The sequence below is a fragment of the Gorilla gorilla genome, chromosome 18 (genome assembly GCF_029281585.2).
Source record: "Gorilla gorilla gorilla isolate KB3781 chromosome 18, NHGRI_mGorGor1-v2.1_pri, whole genome shotgun sequence".
NCBI classification, from domain to species: Eukaryota; Metazoa; Chordata; class Mammalia; order Primates; family Hominidae; genus Gorilla; species Gorilla gorilla.
Genome location: NC_073242.2, coordinates 104947368 through 104969234, shown reverse-complemented (window position 1 = coordinate 104969234; position 21867 = coordinate 104947368). Strand labels below are relative to the sequence as shown.

The 21867-nt window shown below is 47.8% G+C and overlaps 1 protein-coding gene across 1 annotated transcript in view; it reads left to right on the top strand.

Annotated features, from left to right (window-relative positions):
• The window catches only part of GLG1 (golgi glycoprotein 1), a 152868-nt gene extending 140829 nt beyond the window's left edge, over positions 1-12039 (top strand). The window contains exons 20-26 of the mRNA XM_031002968.3: positions 505-628; positions 1353-1495; positions 1796-1897; positions 4200-4307; positions 5998-6118; positions 7236-7342; positions 10651-12039. Coding sequence (XP_030858828.1) covers positions 505-628; positions 1353-1495; positions 1796-1897; positions 4200-4307; positions 5998-6118; positions 7236-7342; positions 10651-10818 — 873 coding nt within the window. The 3' untranslated portion in view covers positions 10819-12039. The remainder of the gene's footprint in view (positions 1-504; positions 629-1352; positions 1496-1795; positions 1898-4199; positions 4308-5997; positions 6119-7235; positions 7343-10650) is intronic.
• The last annotated feature ends 9828 nt before the right edge of the window (positions 12040-21867 follow it).

Here is a 21867-nt window from a genome sequence, read left to right as displayed (position 1 = left end):
TGGTCCAAGTGCAGTGCTGTTTACAACTAATTGATCACAGCTACTTACAGATTTATTTGTTCTTCTGCATTCCTGTTGCTTCACTTGACTAGCCTTAAAAAAAAAAAAAAAGTGGCCAGGCGTGGTGGCTCATGCCTGTAATCCCAGCACTTTGGGAAGCCGAGGTGGGTGGATCACCTGATACCAGGAGTTCAAGACCAGCCTGGCCAACGTGGTGAAACCTCATCTCTACTAAAAAAAAAAAAAACACACACACACAAAAATGAGCTGGGCGTGGTGACGCATGCCTGTAATCCCCGCTACTCAGGAGGCTGACTCGGGAGGCTGAGGCAGGAGAATCGCTTGAACTCGGGAGGCGGAGGTTGCAGTAAGCCGAGATCGCGCCACTGCACTCCAGCCTGGGTGACACGGTGAGACTCCGTCTCCAGAAAAAAAAAAAGTGGTCGCAGATGGAGTTAATCGCCATGTTTAGATAGCTGTTTTTATCAAACTGTTTCTTTGCAGAGGTTCTGTCCAGAAGCAGATTCTAAAACCATGTTGCAGTGCTTGAAGCAAAATAAAAACAGTGAATTGATGGATCCCAAATGCAAACAGATGATAACCAAGCGCCAGATCACCCAGAACACAGGTAAGATCTTGGCTTGGCTCTCCTGGCCCCGTGGAGTATCTGAAAAGGAATTCAGTGGCTGTAGAGTGACCTGCTCAAACTCCCAGGGCTTTGTTGCCTGGGAATTTTAAGGGAGGAGTCTGAGTGTAAGCAGGGCCTTCCTCCTTTGAGGAGCATCCAGAAAAATGGAGGGAGAGTCAGGGGAGAGAGGAGGCCACAAGAACCAGAAAACTGCCCTAAAGAATGTTCAGAAGGAATCAGGCCGGCAGTCCTTGGAAAGAAAAATCTAGAAATTCAATAAAACTTCATGAGTGTGCCAGGAGAATGTACGGGTAATGTGGTTTGGAACAGAAACATTTCACCTCTGAGTTGGAAGACCTCGTAAGTTAATGGTCACAGTGAGTTGGATATTGTATTTCTTTTTCGGTGTTCTCAAAAGTATCTGTTATGGGGAAGGTTGCTGATGTCCCCTTGATTTTTCTGAGGACTCCGTAGAGTATTGGAGTCCGCACAAAACCCCGCAGAGTAGAAGGATTCCTGAGGACCTCCAGAAGTACTCGTTAACAAGTCATATTGCTGATTAAAAACAGTGTAGTGAGAGCTCAGTAAATGTTTATTGAATAGATAAATCCATGGTTGTAGTCATGATCACTGACATAATATGCTCTCTTTAGGAAGGTGGATATCTAAAAATGTGTGAATCAGGTGGAATGTTTCGTCACATGCTCACTGCTTTCTACTCTAGATTACCGCTTAAACCCCATGCTAAGAAAAGCCTGTAAAGCTGACATTCCTAAATTCTGTCATGGTATCCTGACTAAGGCCAAGGATGATTCAGAATTAGAAGGACAAGTCATCTCTTGCCTGAAGCTGAGATATGCTGACCAGGTAAACTGGCCTGGGCTCTCCACAAAGGTGTATTTTGGAGCCTCTGTCCCTGGGAATTTTCTCTTTTGAAATCCCTAGCTTGCTCCCATTTTCCCAAGACCTTTTTCATATCTTCCCGAACCTGGGGGGCTAAGGGGCCAGATCAAAAGCAGGCATTTTGTTTTTTCTTGTTCTTTTTGTTTTTTTCTTGTTCTTTTTTGTTGTTGTTGTTGTCGTTTTTTGTTTTTTTTTCGTGTCCTGCTTTTGTAGAAAAGCTTCGTTTTCTGATCAGCCCATGTATCCTCCCTTTGTCACATGCAGCGCCTGTCTTCAGACTGCGAAGACCAGATCCGAATCATTATCCAGGAGTCCGCCCTGGACTACCGCCTGGATCCTCAGCTCCAGCTGCACTGCTCAGACGAGGTGGGATTTGCGTGCAAAACTAGTTACGCACAGAGCTGCTCAGAGAAGTTTCCATTGGAGAAAAGTTGTTTACTTTCTCTGCCTTCAGCCGTGAATGATCTGGTGAATTGAAGGCCATCTTCTAGGCTCTCCATGGTCTGCATTCCTGTTCTTTGTAACACTGAATTCAACTTGGCGTTAGTCCTGACACTCTAAAGCGGTGTTCCATATTTCTCTGTTGAACAACGGTGTTCTTTCATTATAGCTCTCTGTAAATTTGTTCTTCCCTTCTTCTTATTCTGGATGGTAAACCGAAGACTTGCCAGAAAGATAAAAGTACTTTCAGATGGGCACGGTGGCTCACGCCTGTAATCCCAGCACTTTGGGAGGCCAAGGAGGGTGGATCACCTGAGGTCAGGAGTTCGAGACCAGCCTGGCTAACATGGAGAAATCTGTCTTACTAAAAATACAAAAAATTAGCCAGCCTTGGTGGCGTGCACCAGTAATCTCAGCTACTCAGGAGGCTGAGGCGGGAGAATCACTTGAACCCGGGAGGTGGAGGTTGCAGTGAGCTGAGATCATGCCACTGCACCCCAGCCTGGGCGGCAGAGGAAGACTCTGTCTCAAAAAAAAAAAAAAAAAAGCCCGAGCGAGGTGGCTCACCCCTGTAATCCCATCACTTAGGGAGGCTGAGGCGGGCAGATCATGAGGTCAGGAGATTGAGACCATCCTGGCTAACACAGTGAAACCCCAGCTCTACTAAAAAAAAGAAAAAACATTAGCCCGGCCTGGTGGCGTGTACCTGTAGTCCCAGCTACCCGGGAGGCTAAGGCAGGAGAATGGCATGAACCCAGGAGGCAGAGCTTGCAGTGAGCCGAGATTGCACCACTGCACTCCAGCCTGGGCGACAGAGCGAGATTCCATCTCAACAAAAGAAAAAAAAAAAGTAGTTCTATAATGGCTCTAAGGAAGTGCCCATCTTTGGAGATTATTGGACTTCTTAGCTAGAAAAGGCCTTGTGGAGAGCCGTGTTCAACATATGTTAATTTCAGGAGCTCATAACAAAAGCTGTTACAAAAAAGCTCACTTATAAAACTGTCCAAAGAAAGTTAATATTTTTGTCTTTGCTGTGGGCTATATTTCTCAACTCCTGTGTATGTGTGCATGTATGTGCAGGTACGCGCGTGTGCACACTTTCAAGTTGTGAGTCTGGTTTCACCCTGAACCTATGTGAATGTCAAGCGTTTAATTTTCGTATTTTATTTGGTTATATATAACCTTGCTCCTGTGGAATCAAGTAGCAGCCTTCTTTTTGACAAGTCCTGAGATCTGACTCAAGTCTCAGTGTTTACAGTGTAAAGATATGACATTTATTGATTTTCCACTCTGTGTGCCAGTCCTTGTGAAGAATGAAGCCTGGCATCCAATACAGGAGGAGGGGCATGAAACCCCCAGGAAACTGTTTGCGATGAGCCCTGGCACAGGTGTGGGACGATCATCAAACTGACATGTTTAGAGACCAAGGGTTCTGGTGATAGCAGTGTTACTGCCCCTGGCTTGTAAAACAGCAGTAGGCCAGTGAAGAGGGGGCACAGATCCTGCGGTGTCCAGAGCTGATTGGAATCACTGGACTCATCTGCTTTTGAAACTGTCAGTTTGGGCCGGGTGTGGTGACTCATGCCTATAATCCCAGCACTTTGGGAGGCCAAGGTAGGAGGATCAGCTGAGGTCAGGAGTTCAAGACCAGCCTGGCCAACATGGCGAAACCCCATCTCTACTAGAAATAGAAAAATCAGGCCAGTTGCGGTGGCTCATGCCCTGTAATCCCAGCCCTTTGGGAAGCCAAGGTGGGCAATCACCTGAAATCAGAAGTTCGAGACCAACCTGACCAACATGGAGAAACTGTCTCTACTAAAAGTACAAAATTAGCTGGGCGTGGTGGCACATACCTGTAATTCCAGCTACTCAGGAGGCTGAGGCAGGAGAATTACTTGAACACGAGAGGCGGAGGTTGCGGTGAGCTGAGATCGTGCCATTGTACTTCAGCCTGGGCAACAAGAGCAAGACTCTGTCTAAAAAAAAAAAAAAATCAGCCAGGCATGGTAGCACGCGCCTGTAGTCCCAGCTACTCAAGAGGCTGAGGCAGAGGAATCACTTGAACCTGGGAGGCAGAGGTTGCAGTGAGCCGAGATCGCACCACTGCACTCCAGCCTGGGTGACAGAGCTTGGCTCTGTTTCAAAAAATAAAAAAAAAAAAAGAAGAAACTGTCAGTTCATTTCTGTGCTCAGTGGGGTAGCTTTGTTTTTTGTGTCTCCTGAACAGATCTCCAGTCTATGTGCTGAAGAAGCAGCAGCCCAAGAGCAGACAGGTCAGGTGGAGGAGTGCCTCAAGGTCAACCTGCTCAAGATCAAAACAGAATTGTGTAAAAAGGTAACCACCGTCACCTTGTTTTCCTCACTTCATTTCTCTTTTTTTTTTTTTCCTCTTCTTCCTTTTAATGCTGTAGTCTGCCTACCTTGGTAATAAAACCAAAAATCTCAGCCTTATGCCCAGCACTCTTTTCTTGCTGTTCCTTCTTACCAAACTTTCATTTGATGTTGACTGCTCATCTCCTATAATGTGAATATTCTTTTCTTTTCTTTGAGACGGAGTCTCGCTCTGCTGCCCAGGCTGGAGTGCAGTGGTGTGATCTCACTGCAAGCTCTGCCTCCCGGGTTCACGCCATTCTCCTGCCTCAGCCTCCCAAGTAGCTGGGACTATAGGCACCCGCCACCACACCTGACTAATTTTCCGTATTTTTAGTAGAGACGGGTTCACTGTATTAGCCAGAATGGTCTTGATCTCCTGACCTCGTGATCCACCCGCCTCGGCCTTCCAAAGTGCTGGGATTACAGGTGTGAGCCACCGCGCCCAGCCAAAATTAACCTTTTAAAAAAGAATTTCACTGATGTCATTATTGAATAATTGAGAACATTGTGTGCAAATTTTTTCATCTGTTAAAAATGTTGAAAGCTAGATCCGTATATTTTCCTTTGCCTCCTTTATCATCACATGATCCCATATAACTTTGGGGAGGATTTTAGAATATTATTTGGCCTTTGGTTTTTGGTTTTTATTTCTCTTACTGTTGTTTTATAGGGACTAGAGTCTTGTCTGGAGCATACTAACTTTTATTTATGGAAACATTTCTGGCCTATCTTTACCTCCCATAGTTCCCTTATGTATAAATGGAGAATCTGCAGAGTTGATTTCAGTTCCATCATGTTGATATTCTTCTCATTCAGGACATCTGTAAACACAAATAAGAATTGCTCTTGTAGTAGATGTTATGCCCTGTCCTTTCTGTTTTTCTTTCTGAGGACAACAGAGGTAAAGTAGAACATTTTGTAAACAAATGTGCCTTTATCTAATTGGTATTTTTTTGTTTTTGTTTTTGTTTGAGATAGGGTCTCACTCTGTCTCCCAGGATGGAGTGCAGTGGTGCAGTCATAGCTCACTGGGCCTCAAACTGGTCTCAAGTAATCCTCCCACCTCAACCTCCCAGGTGGCTAGGACCACAGGGCACACGATTATGCCCAGCTAATTTTTTTTTTAATAATTTTCTATAGAGATGGGGGTCTTGCTGTGTTACCCACACGGGTCTCAGACTCCTACCTCGGCCTCCCAAAGTGCTGGGATTACAGGCATAAGCCACCACCCCCAGTCCCGATTGAGAATTTTAATATAGCATATTACTCTGATTTTAAGATTTCACATGTTTTCATATTTCTTAAAGTAACACAGTAATTGTATCACACCAATAAAAATATTAACGTTTAGGTATTTTAAAATGATATGACGTGACATACGGGAATGCCAAAAACACAAATCTGATCTTACAGTCACTTATAGTCCCCTGCTTTTTTTAAACTCACAGTTTTGTATCCCTAAAAGTAGTTAGTTACTCAATTAAATTCTGCATTCTGTACATCATCACCACCTTGCAACCTGTCCCAAAGTGGTCTCTGTTGTTAGCCCTCAACTTCCCCCCTTTTTTATTAGTATATGAAGTATTTACAGACAACAGATCTGATGCATTTCCCCTTCAAAAGCTCTGTCCGCAATGACCCTCCCTTTCCAGGAAGTGCTAAACATGCTGAAGGAAAGCAAAGCAGACATCTTTGTTGACCCGGTACTTCATACTGCTTGTGCCCTGGACATTAAACACCACTGCGCAGCCATCACCCCTGGCCGCGGGCGTCGTAAGTCTCTGTGTTCACTCTGATCCTGTCTGAACTCTCTTGGGAAGAGCAAAGACTCTCTCTTAGACATCGGTTGCAGCTACTGTGGTCTGTATGGTCTGTAGTTGTAGCCCAGTCATAGACAACATTCCCTGGGGACCTGGGTGATGCCAAAACTAGACCTTTATGGCATCATGAATTTAGGAATAAGCCTGCAAGTTTGAACTGACCTTGTCATGACCGGAGCTAAAGATTTGATGAACAGGGAGAATTGAGGTATTTATTAGGGAAGCAGAAGTTAAAGTCATCATCATGGTCCTTTTCCTGGTGCCGAAACTAGAAGCCAGCTTCACACACTTCCCCAGTGGCCACAGTGGACTCAGTAGACAGGTTCTGTGTGAGGAGGGAGCCAAGGCAAGTGTGAGAGTTCTTTTTGAGCCACGTATACCCAATAAAACTAATAGAAGTTGTTTGTTTGTATTTTTATGTATTTTTTTGAGACAGAGTCTCACTCTGTCACCCAGGCTGGAGTGTGGTGGCATGATCTCAGCTCACTGCAACCTCCGCCTCCTGGGTTCAAGTGATTTTCCCACCTTAACCTCCTGAGTAACTGAGACTACAGGCACCCACCACCGTGCCTGGCTCATTTTTGTATTTTTTAAGTAGAGACAGGGTTTTGCCATGTTGGCCAGGCTGGTCTCGAACTCCTGACTTCAAGTGATCCACCCACCTCGGCCTCCCAAAGTGCTGGGATTACAGGCATGAGCCACTATGCCCAGCCTGTTTTTGTTTTAATTTTTTGAAACAAGGTCTTACTATAATGTAGTCTCAAACTCCTGGGCTCAAGGGATCCTCCTGCCTCAGCTTCCCAAGTATCTGGGATTACAGGTGTTTGCCACCACACCTGGCTCTAAAAATAAGGAGGTTTTAAGAGAGGCTTTGGACGCCAGCCCTGGAGGTTACATATCATTTCTCTCCATTGTTGGATCCTGGATCAAGTTTCCTAGTATGTATTTAACTTTGTTGAGCCTGCAGATCTGAATTCTCTGGTGGTTGTGCACCCTCTTCCTCATCTTTACAGAAATTTCTCTATTCTGTACAGTTTCAGGTTATTATTATTATTCATTTCCTCCCACAGAAATGTCCTGTCTCATGGAAGCACTGGAGGATAAGCGGGTGAGGTTACAGCCCGAGTGCAAAAAGCGCCTCAATGACCGGATTGAGATGTGGAGTTACGCAGCAAAGGTAATGACCAAGAGAATCTACTTTTTTAAAAAAACAAAAATATATGGAATACTTCACCAATTTGCATGTCATCCTTGAGTAAAGGCCATGCCGCTCTCCTCGCTGTGGCTGTCCAGCCTCTTTTAGATATCGCACTGGTCTTGTTCTTATTGTGAGACTAGCAATAAGTGCGTTTGAAAACGTGGTCAGGGCTGGGCGTGGTGGCTCGCACCTGTAATCTCAGCATTTTGGGAGGCCGAGGCAGGCAGATCACGAGGTCAGGAGATGGAGACCAACCTGTCCAACACGGTGAAACCCCGTCTCTACTAAAAAACAGTAAACATGGTCAGTGTGCTTTTAGAATTCCTTGACTGCCCGTGAGCCTGGAGCCGTCTCCCTGTGCATCGGGCTGTCTGCAAGGCTTTGCCAGGGCCCTCCTTTCTCATTTCGCCCACTGTTCACTGCTGAAAAGTGAGTCACCCAAAGACAAAAGAGATGTCACACCCATGGCAAAAGAAAGAAATCCAGCCTCGCCTATGATGAAGCTTGCTTTTATCATTTTACAGTCTTTAGGAGAAAAATACATATGTGAGGCCAGTACTCATCTGGTCTGGAACATGGAGAAGAAGGGGATGAAGAAAGACTGTAGGACACTCATGAATGTGTATGATACCCAGGTAGACTTGGGCTAGGGGAAATTTTTCCTGCAGAGGTTCAGCCTCAGTGAGAAGAATAACAGTTCTTCTCGTGTATACATTGCTTTGTAGTTTACATAACACTTTGGTGGACGTATTGCCTGATTTGAACCTTGAAACCCTGTGAGGTAAGTAGAATGACTGTTTCCTCACTTTACAGTGAAGGAAACTGACTTCAGAGGTCACGACTTGCCCAGAGTCCGTCTGGTTTTTAGAGCCATGCTTTTGTATTGACTCATATTGGGATAGACATTTGCAGTGGCCTAAGATCAAGAGAGTAATCCCAGGACCGCCCCTCCTTCCTGGCCAATTTTATCACCCTTGTACTTCCAAGTCAAGGGTAACAAGGCAAGAGGAACAATCAGAGAAAGTCTTCATAGCTCGACAGCAGGAAGGTACAAGGGAGGGCTCCTGTCTGTCACAGTAGTCAACACTCTCCTCACCCTTCTCCCAAGAGAAGAAAGTTGCCTTTAAAGCCGGTGGCTCAGGGAAGCGGCAGCAGGAGATGCTGCGTTACTTCATTCTGCCTCATTGTGTCCACTCCTTTGAGCTGTGTATTATTGCTTCAGAGTGACTCAGAGTAATTCACGGCTTGTTTTGTGTTGGCAACTATTGGAGCTCAAATCTCATTCATCTCACGCCTCCCTACTCTGTTCTGTGTACGTGATATGAGCATAGAAACAGCCCAGATGCCTCTGGGCCACACCATCTCAGCAGCCAGGCTGGGATGCAAAAGAATGGGGACATGTGCACCTGGGGACCCTTTCGGTCCTGATTCTGCCATAGCAGGCTACCATCAAGGTCCGTTAGGGAAAGCAGTGGAAAACTGAGGATGAAAACTAGCTGAGGTTAAATTATAAATGTCCACAAGTGGAGGGCGGTTAAATATATTCTGTCAATATAAGTCTTGTTTGCGGTGCAGTGGTGTGAACATGGCTCACTGCAGCCTTGAACTCCTGGGCTCAAGTGATCCTTCTTGAGTAGCTGGGACCACAGGTGCATGCCAGCACACCCAGCTAATTTTATAATTTTTTGTGGAGACAAGGTCTTGGCTATGTTGTCCAGGCTGGTCTCGGCCTGCACGTTGTTTTTGATGTGGGAAATCCTTATGATATAATGGTGAATGAAAAAAGTCAAAATACAGGCTGGGTGCAGTGGCTCACACCTATAATCCCAGCACCTTGGGAGACCGAGGCAGGAGGATCACTTGAGCCCAGGAGTTCGAGACCAGCTTGGGCAACATAGGGAGACCCCATCTCTAACAAAAAAAAATTTTTTTTTTTTTTTTTTTTTTTTTTTTTGAGATGGATTCTCGTCCTGTTGCCCAGGCTGGAGTCCAGTAGTGCAGTCTTGGCTCACTGCAACCTCCGCCTCCCGGGTTCAAGCAATTCTCCTGCCTCAGCCTCCCCAGTAGCTGGGATTGCAGGCGAGCGCCACCACGCCCAGCTAACTTTTGTATTTTTAGTAGAGACAGGGTTTCACCATGTTGGCCAGGCTGGTCTTGAACTCCTGACTTCATGGTCCACCATCTCGGCCTCCCAAAGTGCTGGGATTACAGGCGTAAGCCACCATGCCTGGCCAAAAAAAAATTTTTAATTAGCCAGGCATGGTGGTGCACTTGTAGTCTCAGCTACTCAGGAGGCTGAGGTAGGAGGATCCCCTTGAGCCCAGGAGTTTGAGGTTGTAGTGAGCTATGATCGCACCACTGTACACCAACCTGGGCAACAGAGCGAGACCCCAACTCAATGAAAAAAAAGCCAAAATATAAAATTTACAAATAATATAGAATTTACAAGGCCGGGCGCAGTGGCTTATGCCTGTAATCCCAGCACTTTGGGAGGCCGAGGTGGGCGGATCACGAGGTCAGGAGTTCAAGACCAGCCTGCCCAACATAGTGAAAACCCGTCTCTACTAAAAATACCAAAAAAATTAGCCGTGCATGGTGGCGTGCACCTGTAGTCCCAGCTACTCATGTGGGTGAGGGAGGAGAATCGCTTAAACCTGAGAGGTTGAGGTTGTGGTGAGCTGACATCGTGCCACTGCACAATGCCTGGGTAACAGTAAGACTTCGTCTCAAAAAAAAAAAAAAAATAGAATTTACAAAATATAGAATATGTAAAACGATGTCAGCTTTTATCTTTGTTTTTTAAAGAAAGGCAGCAAACGCAGTTAAAGAGCATAAATCAAAAGATAGAAGAACCCATGGCCTTATAGAAGTCATTTAACCACGCTCACCCCCGGGCACTGACTCTCCATCCAGAGTATGGGAGTGGTGAAATCTGCTTGCTAGGCTTGGTGTGAGTGCTAAATGAGTGAGGGCAGGGGGAGCCCTTCGTCCAGGGCCTGACACATCTTCAGTGTCGTGGTGTTAGTGGTGATCACTGTGATGGAATTGTGGGTGACTGCACCACTTTGTCTCTTTCTGTATTTCTAATTTTGTGCAGTAGACATGTGTATAGTTTTATGATCAGGAAAAAGAGTTGTAGCTCTGTGTTGATTTTTCTTATCTCCTGCCCTCCCTCTCCAAAAGAAAAGACATAAATTAAACTAGGAACTGAGAGGGATAAGTTAGACCTAGCACTGCCACCAGCCCAGTGCTCTCTCAGAGAATCACATTGCCTTGTGTCATTCTAGGTGGCCCCAGCAGATGGCTTCTCTGATCTTGCCATGCAAGTAATGACGTCTCCATCTAAGAACTACATTCTCTCTGTGATCAGTGGGAGCATCTGTATATTGTTCCTGATTGGCCTGATGTGTGGACGGATCACCAAGCGAGTGACACGAGAGCTCAAGGACAGGTAGAGCCACCTTGACCACCAAAGGAACTACCTATCCAGTGCCCAGTTTGTACAGCCCTCTTGTATAGCATCCCCACTCACCTCGCTCTTCTCAGAGGTGACACCAACCCCGTGTTAGAGCATCAGCAGGTGTCCACTGCGTTGTCCCGTCCAGCCTCCACTCGTGTCCATGGTGTCCTCCTCCTCCTCACCGTGCAGCAGCAGCAGCTGGCCGCTGGGGTTACTGCCTTTGTTTGGCAAACTTGGGTTTACCTGCCTGTAGACAAGTCTCTCTCATACCAACAGAACTTCCGGTACTTCCAGAACCAACTCACCTGACCTGCAACTCAAAGGCTTTTTTTAAGAAAACCACCAAAAAAAAAAATTTTTTTTAAAGAAAAAAATGTATATAGTAACGCATCTCCTCCAGGCTTGATTTGGGCAATGGGGTTATGTCTTTCATATGACTGTGTAAAACAAAGACAGGACTTGGAGGGGAAGCACACTACCCAGTGTGCCATGACTGAGGTGTCTCGTTCATCTCTCAGAAGCACCTGGGGGCCTCGCCAGGGCCGTGGTCTTCACCGAGGCGTGGGTGGGCAGCCGTTCCCCAGGCTGTGTGGGGTCCTGCTTTCTTCTGCTGAGACAGTGACGCTTTCCAGTTTCCACCCTAATCAGCCACTGCTGGTCACAGCCCCACGGCCATGGGTATTTCTGTGGTCTCCTCACTTCATTGAAGCAAAGCATGAGCCTCCCTAGACAAGGGCAGCTGGGGAGGGGAAGGGACCGGAAGTTTGTGAAGTTGAACAGTCCATCCATCTGCACTGAGAGGCTGGATCCCGAGTCCCGGGGCAGCAGGATCCCAGGAACCTTCCTCCTCCAGGGCAGCACAGGACTCAGCCGTGTCTGGACCGTCCCTGCTGAGGCTACAGTCACTCTGGAAGCTCTGCGCTTCATCAGGAGGCGGGACTGTGGCGGGAGGGGTCCTTGAAGATGGGTGTGGGGAGCAGTGGGGCAGGAAGTGGGAGCCAGAGGTTTGACTCAGTTTGCTGTATTTTTCAGGCTACAGTACAGGTCAGAGACAATGGCTTATAAAGGTTTAGTGTGGTCTCAGGATGTGACAGGCAGGCCAGCCTGACCTTTCTGCACACTCCAGACAAACTTCCCAGACAAGCTCCTTTGTGCCTCTACGTGGAGAGGGTGTGGAAAGTTATCACATTAAAAGATGGAGGATTTGCTCTGTTTATTTTCTTTCTGTCCGTTTGCTGCGTTTACCACTCTAGTAGGCATTGGCTAAATGTTGTATTTTGGCGATTCATCAACCTTTGCAGAATATGGGCTTTATAGAAGCAATATTCTTGGCCATCCCGCCTCATTCCTCCAGTGTGGAGATGCCAAGTCTGGGGTGTGAGGGGGAGGGGTCCGGGCATCATGGTTCAGCCTGGCAGTCCTTTGGTTGAGTTTGGGGCATGAGATCACAGTGGCTGCACAAGAGAGCAGTGTGTACAGTAGGAGATACATTTATGTAATATATATTTTATTAACCTGTTAGATGTCCACAAAGTATTATAAATCACGTGCCTAAAACTGTCCATGTAGACCAAGGCCTGCCCTCGGCGCCCCCCGCTCTTGCCTCTGCTCTGCACAGTCCACGCGCACTGCAGGACCAGAGCGACACGTGTCTTCCCTGAAGGGTGTTCAGTACAAGGCGTGTCAGTTTGTGGATCAGTTGATCCAAGTTACTCCTCGTCTAACCTGACTGACATATATTTGAATACTGTGGTTTTCTTTCTTTTTTTCTATTTGCTGCCCTTCCTGGAGGCAGTGGGTTCCAGAAGCCAACTGATTGTCCCCCTGCCAAGTCACCAAGGGAAGCTGCTAAGCTGCTTAGTCCCCTCGGTCCTGCTCCGGAAAGCCGGCAGCGGGAGCACTTCCTGGGCAGCTTCCCCCAGCACAGTGTTCCCAAACCAGTCCATCCGGAAAACAGTCTGTACAGCAAATGCTGTCTGAGATCTTAGGCTTTTCACTTTTTTTGTTTTGTTTTGTTTTGTTTTTGAAAGAAAGAAAAAAATACAATTAACAAGCCTCTTTTATAAATGGGTTTCCTTTCTATGTATAAAATCCTGGTGGTCCCTTGTTTTTACATGTTCATGCTGTGTAATCAGGGTCTTCCTGATTGTCAACAGCTGTCTGGGATGCTTCAGTCTCCTAAAACTGGAAACGCAGGGTGCGAGCAGCACACACTGCCTCCCGCCACTGCCAGCCGGACTGAGCGGCCCGAGAGTCTCTGCAGGTTCCCCTGGGGGCTGGGGGCCGCTGAGGCTTAATATCAAGAGCCAGGAATGTCGTGTACATGGAGATGCCTACGGACGTGTCTGGTGTGGTTTGCAGGTAGGATGGATGTTCACTGTTTGACCGGGTGGGGTATCCTTCCTCTCTGCAGTCTCCTTCCCAGTATGCGTAAACACCCTTATAGTTCTAATTGTCTTGATATTTCTGTTCTTTCTGAATTGAGAGAAAATCCCATTCGTTGTCTGCAGATTTGGAAGTTTGATGAGGAATTTGGTTCTTGAAACATCTTTTTTTTTTTTTGAGACACAGCATCACTCTGTTGCTCAGGCTGCAGTGCAGTGGCGCGATCTCAGCTCACTGCAACCTCCACCTCCTGGGTTCAAGCGATTCTCTGCCTCAGCCTCCTGAGTAGCTGGGATTCCAGGCACCCGCCACCACGCCTGGCTTATTTTTGTATTTTTAGTAGAGATGGGGTTTCACCATCTTGGCCAGGCTGGTCTTGAACTCCTCATCTCATGATCCACCCGCCTCAGCCTCCCAAAGTGCTGGGATTACAGGTGTGAGCCACCATGCCTGGCCAAAACATTTGTCATCTTTATAAATGGTCAGAATAGAAAAGTTAGCTCTGCCAGTATCTTCAATTACTTATTACAAGAATGTCTTTCATCATCTTACTTGGAGCATTTTCCAATGACTGGCTCTTGAGAGCCCCAGGCAGGACCCCGAGCAAGTTTTTCTAAGTGCCAAGGCCAGCAAAGTCTGAACTGGCTGCACTCATTAAGTCCCTCATTTGGCAAAACAAAACAGGGCCTGGGGCACCCCTGGTTCCTGGCCTTATAGGTCAGTCAACTGGCTGAGAAATGGTCAAGAAAAGAAACAATGACCCTTCTGTGGATGAGAGTGGATGAGGGACTCTGGCCTGTGTCTACTCTCGTGATGTGTAGCCCACCAACAGTAATAGAAGTAGACGGTAGGGGGTTTTGCCAAGGCTAAGGCTTCAGGTGCTTGCTAACAGTTATAGCAGCTGGGTCGCTGTCATCTGGACTTACCAGTTCATGCCAGTGTCCCTGTGACTTATGCATAGTGTGCCCCACAGCCCTCTAGAGGCACCTGGAGCCCGGACTGCCAGGCTGGAGGCTCTGGGGTACTGAAGGTGAGCTGTCTGGGCAAACTATTAGGAGCAAGACGAACTGTTCACAATGGAGCTTCTCCCACAGATGGGGAGCTCTGTGAGGCCTTCACCTGGGTGCATATTGGATTTCCATTGCTGTTGCTGCTGTCCCTAGACAAGCCCATTAGCAAGAAGCACCGGCAGGGGAGCCATGCACTCCATAGGCTTGGGATCACCCCCGGGAAAGCGATCTTCCCCGGGCTACCACCCCCAGCCGCAATTCTGAGTTAGTGCATCCTTCGAAGCTAGGAGAATTCTAGGGTGACCAGTGAGCTAATGTTGAGTGAGCAGGTATTGACTTGAACACACTGCAGGCCTTTGGCTGTCTCATGCTGTCCTTACTCTTCTTGGGAACAGTGAGTCACTCAGCTGGCCAGGATGGGGATGCATCCTGGTGAAGAAACAGCTTTCCCTGAAGATGCTACAGAAAGTTACTGTCAGATTTCATTTGTTTCTGTTTCCTGAGATCAACTAACAGAAGAGTCTAATGGTGAGAGTGTCTTCATTCATGTTTTACGTTTTATCAAGGCACATTGGAAAGGGAATTATGTGGCTGACTTCCCTTGGCCTTCCCAAGAGAAGATTCTCTTCTTATGTCAGTGTGGCTTCTGGAAGTGTCTCCTATCCTCCCATCCTCCAGGCCTGTGGTGTGACTTCTGCCCCGAAGTTCCTACTATAGTGAGTCATCTGGGGAGAGGCCACTGAAAAGAGGCCTTCCCTTCCCATTTCCTCCCCTGCCTCCTTAGAACACACTCTAAGTCAGAACTTAATCTAAGAAGAAGGAAGCTGGACCAGGAACCTTGGAAGTCAGCCAGCCCTAGAACAGTCAGCCTAAATTTTGGCCGTAATGGCTTTTTTGGTTTTTTGTTTTGTTTTGTTTTTGAGATGGAGTGTCACTCCGTTGCCAGGCTGGAGTGCTGTGGCGCTATCTCAGCTTACCGAATCCTCCGACTTCCTGGTTCAAGCGATTCTCCTGCCTCAGCCTCCCGAGTAGCTGGGATTACAGGCATGCACCACCACACCCAGCTAATTTTTGTATTTTTAGTAGAGACGGGGTTTCACCATGTTGTCCAGGATGGTCTCCATCTCCTGACCTCATGATGTGCCCACTTCAGCCTTCCAAAGTGGCCCACTTTGGCCAAAGTGCACTTTGGCCTTCCAAAGTGCATTACAGGCGTGAGCCACCACGCCCGGCCTGGCCTTTTTTTTTTTTTTTTTTTTGAGACACAGTTTCACTCGTTGCCCAGGCTGGAGTGCAGTGGCGCAATCTCGGCTCACTGCAACTTCTGCCTCCTAGGTTCAAGCAGTTCTCCTTCCTCAGCCTCCCAAGTAGTTGGGATTACGGGCATGCACCACCATGCCTGGATAATTTTTTCTTGTTTTTAGTAGAGACAGGATTTCATCATGTTGGCCACGCTGGTTTCGAACTCCTGACCACATGTGGTCCACCCACCTTGGCCTCAATTATGTGCATTTTGGTATATTTACTTGTATTTCAACATCTCGTGAGTTTGAAAAACCTGAAAGACCAGAATGCTTCCTTTTATTTCTCACCATTTGGGCAGCACCTAAGTGGCTTTGTGAAATGCAGCATCTGGTGCTGTGGGTCTCTCTCAGGCCTTGAGGGACGCTTCCTTCCTCCCCACTCGCCTCCGCTCCACTAGACTTTGGTTCCTAGAGGGCGTGGGGCCGGGTCTGAGGTTCTTGCCTGCCTTCCCTCCCATTGGTCTTTGGTTGCTCATCCCTCTAACTGCACCCCTTCTTGGTCCTTCCTCCACAGACTTCAGATAATAGATAAGTCATTAGCAAACCAGACTGAATCTTTAGGGTGAAGAGCTCCCCAAAGCCATCTGGTGAGGTCATTGTGGGGACCAGGGACTGATTGTCACCTGGATCACAAAGATGGGATTGTCTGCTCAGGCTGGTGGTGACAGGATCCTGACCCGTGGTCCTCTCCCACTCCCTCTGCTCTACCAGGACACATGTATAGGACACTGTGCTGTATGCAGTGGAGAAATGTCCCTGGGCCAGGAGAAAGTTCAGACAGTGCCTCTAGATTGTGTTTTGCCTCCTCCAATGTAGAGTTGACATCTGGACCCCAGAGCCCAGCAGGGCTTTCTGTCAGACATGCTAGGGTGGTGGAAACGGGCCCTCCAGGTCCCCCTGCAGTGCACTGGGCGGAGACCTCCGGAAAGCCGGCAGCGGGAGCACTTCCTGGGCAGCTTCCCCCAGCACAGTGTTCCCAAACCAGTCCATCCGGAAAACAGTCTGTACAGCAAATGCTGTCTGAGATCTTAGGCTTTTCACTTTTTTTGTTTTGTTTTGTTTTGTTTTTGAAAGAAAGAAAAAAATACAATTAACAAGCCTCTTTTGTAAATGGGTTTCCTTTCTATGTATAAAATCCTGGTGGTCCCTTGTTTTTACATGTTCATGCTGTGTAATTTTGAGATGTTACTGAGATATGTTCTGAACATAATGTGCATTTTTTTCTGTACAGATGAAATGGGAGAATTTAATAAAGAGTTTGCAGGTTTTTACTTGTTAAATCTTCTCTGTGGTGACTGGGAGGAACCTCAACCACCTCTCTGCTAGTGGGAGCAGTGGCCTTGAACTTGCCAACCGATGCTCACAAACCTTGCTGATCAGGTCTTTAGTTCTTGACCAGTTAGGTCCAGCAGAGTAGGACTCAAGGACTTTTAGAGGACTAGGGACCTTGATCCCCTTGGTTTCTGTATGCTAGTGGCAGAGCTGGAACTCACGTCTGGGGTTTTCTGACTCTTGAGCCAATGTGTCCGGAATTATTCATTCTACTGATATGTTTAAGCCCACATCATGAGGCTCTGTCCTGAGGAGAGCCGAATCTGGCAGCTCTGTGTACAGATCTGACATGTGGATGGCTGGTCCTGAGAGGCGCCTGATCTTCAGTGGCCACCCTTCCCCATCACCCCCTTGTCAGTCTTCTCCCTCACATTCCAGCAGCCCAGTCCCTGTGTCAGTAGCCTTTACCATACCTCCTCCCTGAGCCTTCTGCTGCTTCCTGTCTCGGCGAAGTTATTTTGCGTCTGCGTGTTAAAAATGAATGGCTTCAGGAATTTGCATGGAAGCAGGGGTTTCTTGAAGTGGTAATATCCATACTACGATTTGAGGAATGAGATGTGCTGCGAGAGGAGGCAGTTACTTGGGACCCAGGGTTTGTTCTCAGAACTCACGCCCATCATAGGCAGTTGTCAGTCACCTAGGAGGCTGTGGGCCCGGACATAGAGGAGAGACCGGGAGAAGGTGAAGAGTAGAGGAGGAAGAAGAAGGAGGGACTTGGGGTCCTTGTGAATCGTCACTGCAGATCTTGCTCTGTCTAGGGAGCCCAAGGCAGCCATCAGTCTCTGCATGTGGGGAGCCTGTCTGTGAGTGTCTTGGGAGAGGCTGCCTGTTTTGATCTAAGCTTAGGAAGGTGGGGTCCATGGTTCAGGCTCCTTGTCACCAGTGCACCCTACAAGGGAGATTTTCGTTCACCTACCCCAGCTCCACCCTGCCCCATAAGTGGACGCCACAGCCCCAGAGGCTCTGGCGGTGATGGAGACAGCTGTCCAGCTGAAGCCTTAGTAGTCTGAATGTATCGCCCCCACCCTCACATTTTATGTGTGAAGATGTTTCTGGTAAAAAATTCTTGGCCAACGTAATCCTCAGAGGCATTTGGCATTTGTCCTCAAAAGGGGCTAGGAATTGAAGAGTTTTAGCCAAAATGAGGAGAACCTTAGACACCCAATTCTCACTTGATGAAAAAGTGAGGTGCAGAGAGGGGAGGCCCTTCTCAGACAGCTGATCAGCAGTGCCCAGGAATGCCTGCCCCACCAGGCACTGTCCCTCTCACTGGCCAGATTAGCTTGGGGACCTGAATGACCAAACTAAAACCCCAGCTTCCATCGGGTTGTAGGAGAAGATAGGAACATCCCCAACGCAGGATGCTGCAGACTCCCCAGACAGGCCTTCCCTGGGACCTCTCTGCCTCGGCCCTAAATCCCTACCTCACTTGCCCACAACAACCCACAGCAGAACAGTGTCTTCTCAAACACTCTGTACTTGGGGAGACACTTGGACGATGTGGAAGAGAAAAGCCAGGAGGAGAGGGGCAACAGGGGCAGCAGACTAGGAGGAAGCTGGCTCAAATGAGGAGGTAGAGGCTGGAGCACAGGCAGCTCTTCTGAGGACTAGGCAGTTGCTAGTGCTTGGCTGTCATACTCCAGGGCCCTGGCAGGACTATGCCTTTCTCCTGCCTGGGTCTTGGAGCCAGGGACTGCTCCTTGACCCATTTGGCTGGGAGACCCCTTAAGGTGGGCCAAATAGCAGGGATTTCTTCAGAGAGCAACCAGGATCAGGCCATAGAACTGAGCTGCACCCAACAGCCCCAGGTAAGCAGTAGGTGACAGCAGTGAAGATCTGTTCAAGTTTCACTGCAGGGCACACAGGCCCAGGTGAAAGGTTGGGCTGACCTCTGACATTGTGTTTCCATGGGCTTTTCCTGTCTGCCACTGCCACCTCCCAAAGAGCAAGCTCTCTGGCTCACTTACTCGCCGGGAGGTTGTAGTATCCCCATTTTATAGATGGAAAAGTTAGGCTTAAGTTCTGTAAGGACAGCAGTGGTTTTCTTTTCTGTTCACTCTGTAGCCTCAGAACTGGGTGTAATAGGTAGGCAGGTGGATCTGAGGCCCAGAGAAGGTAAAAGACTCACCCAGGGGGCCCCAGAGAGTTGGGGACAGAACCAGAGACTGAGTCTAATACTTTCCCAGATGTTTTTCTTTTTTTCTTTTCTTTTTTTTGAGACAGTCTCACTCTGTCGCCCAGGCTGGAATACAGTGGTGCAGTCTCAGCTCATTGCAACCTCTGCCTCCCAGGCTCAAGCGATTCTCCTCCTTCAGCCTCCTGAGCTGGGATTACAGGCACATGCCACCATGCCCACCTAATGTTTGTATTTTTAGTAGAGATGGGGTTTCTCCATGTTGGCCAGGTTGGTCTTGAACTCCTAACCTCAAGTGATCCACCCGCCTTGGCCTCCCAAAATGCTGGAATTACTGGTTTCTTTTTGAGACAGGGTTTCACTCTGCCACCCAGGGTGGAATGCAGTGATGCGATCTCAGCTCACTGCAACCTCCACCTCCTGGGTTCTAGCGATTCTCCTGCCTCAGCCTCTCGAGTAGCTGGGATAACAGGCACCCGCCACCATTCCTGGGTAATTTTTATATTTTTAGTAGAGACGGGGTTTTGCCATGTTGGCCAGGCTGGTCTTGAACTATTGACCTCAGGTGATCCTCCCTCCTTGGCCTCCCAAAGTGCTGAGATGACAGGCGTGAGCCACCTCGCCTGGCCTGTGAAGTCCTTAAGATGGAGATTTACAAAGGAAAATGAAAGCCAGAGGTGAGGTTTTGGTTTAAGTGAGTTGCAGAGGCAACAGTAACTAAAGGGTCAGGATTGTAGAGAGGAGAGCTGACAGCCTGCAGCCACTTGCATTTGCTAACTCTGGCCAGAGGCTGAGGATCCAGGTTTTTTATGTTTTTATAGTCTCACCAGCTGGAGTGACAAAATTTGGAGGCTTGAATGGCCTCGAATAGATGGCTAGGTCTCAAGCCATCTGGTGAAATCTGAATATACAAGATGCAAACCTGAAACACTAAGCTTAGACCTCTCTAAAGCAGAGCGGAATTTTGCAGAGTCACAGTGCTGAGTAAAAAAATTACCCAGGAATGGTGGCGGGTGCCTGTAATCCCAGCTACTTGAGAGGCTGCGGCATGAGAATCGCTAGAACCCAGGAGGCAGAGGCTGCAGTGAGCTATTGCTTCACCGCAGTCTGCCTGGGCGGCAGAGTGAAACCCTGTCTCAAAAAAAAAGAAAAAAAGAAACCAGTAATTCCAGCACTTTGGGAGGCCAAGGCGGGTGGATCACTTGAGGTTAGGAGTTCAAGACCAACCTGGTCAACATGGAGAAACCCCATCTCTGCTAAAAATACAAAAATTAGCCAGGCCTGGTGGCGTGTGCCTGTAATCCCAGCTCAGGAGGCTGAAGAAGGAGAATCGCTTGAGCCTGGGAGGCAGAGGTTGCAATGAGCTGAGTAGACAGTTTTCAAGATCTCTCAAAAGGAGGGAACCTGGGGAATACTACGGGATTTCAGTTGAAAGACTTGGAGAGCTAGGCCCTGGGAACAGAGGCAAGTGAAGTAGACAGAACCCTATCAACGCTGCATCCCATAGACCTTGAACTAATAAACACAGAAGGAATTACAGAATTAGAAAGTTACCATTTGATAACCAACATAGTAAAATCGTCTCAAGCAAGTCGAGTCAGTGGATAATAAAACTAGTGAGGCTGGGTGTGGTGGCTTATGCCTCTAATCCCAGCACTTTGGGAGGCCAAGGCAGGCAGATCACTTGAGGTCAGGAGTTCAAGACCAGCCTGGCCAACATAGTGAAACCCCATCTCTACTAAAAATACACAAATTAGCTGGCACCCGTGCTGTGCACCTATAATCCCAGCTACTCAGGAGGCTGAGACAGGAGAGTCGCTTGAACCCAGGAGGCGGAAGTTGCAGTGAGCCGAGATCATGCCACTGCACTCCAGCCTGGGCGACAGAGTGAAACTCTGTTTCAATAAAAAATAAATAAATAAAGATATCAGTTGATGTAGCTATACTATATCAGACAAAGTAGACTTTAAGACCAGAAAACATTATTAAAGATGTATACTTAATAATATAAAGGAGTCAATCCATCAGAAAGACATAGACCAAACCATGTCAACAACTGTATTGTAAATGATCTAAACGCCTTTATATGGTTTGGCTCTGTATCTCCACCCAAATCTCATGTCGAGTTGTATTCCCCACTATTGGAGGAGAGGCCAGGGGGAGGTGATCGGATCATGAGGGCGGACTTCCCCCTTGCTGTCCTCTTGATAGTGAGTTCTCCAAAACTTGGTTGCTTAAAAGCATGTAACTCTTCTCCCTTCTCTATCTCCTGCTCTGCCATGGAAGATTTCCCGGCTTCCCTTTCACCTTCCCCCATGATTGTAAGTTTCCTGAGGCTTCCCCAGCCACACTTCCTGTACAGCCTGCAGAACTGTGAGTCAATTAAACCTCTTTTCTTCATAAATTACCCAGTCTCAGGTAGTTCCTTATAGCAATGCAAGAACAGACCAATACCTCAAATAAAAGTCAGATTGGATTTTTTAAAATGAAACACCAGCCTGGGCAGCATAGCAAGACCCACCCCCCAATCTCTACAAAAAAAAACTTTTTTAATTGGGCATGGTGGTTTGCGCCTGTAGTCCCAGCTACTCAGGAAGCTGAGGTGGGAGGATCGCTGGAGCCCTGGAGGTTGAGGCTACAGTGTTCCGTGAACTCCACAGCCTGAGCAATATGGTGAAACCTCATCTTTACCAAAAATACAAAAATTAGCCAGGTGTGGTGGTGCATCCCTGTAGTCCAAACTGCTTGGGAGACTTAGGTAAGAGGATCACCTGAGCCTGGGGTGATCTGTGATCATGCTACTGCACTCCAGTCTGGGTGACAGAGTGAGGCCCTGTCTTAACAACAACAACAACAAAAACCACTTGAGAAAAGCTTTA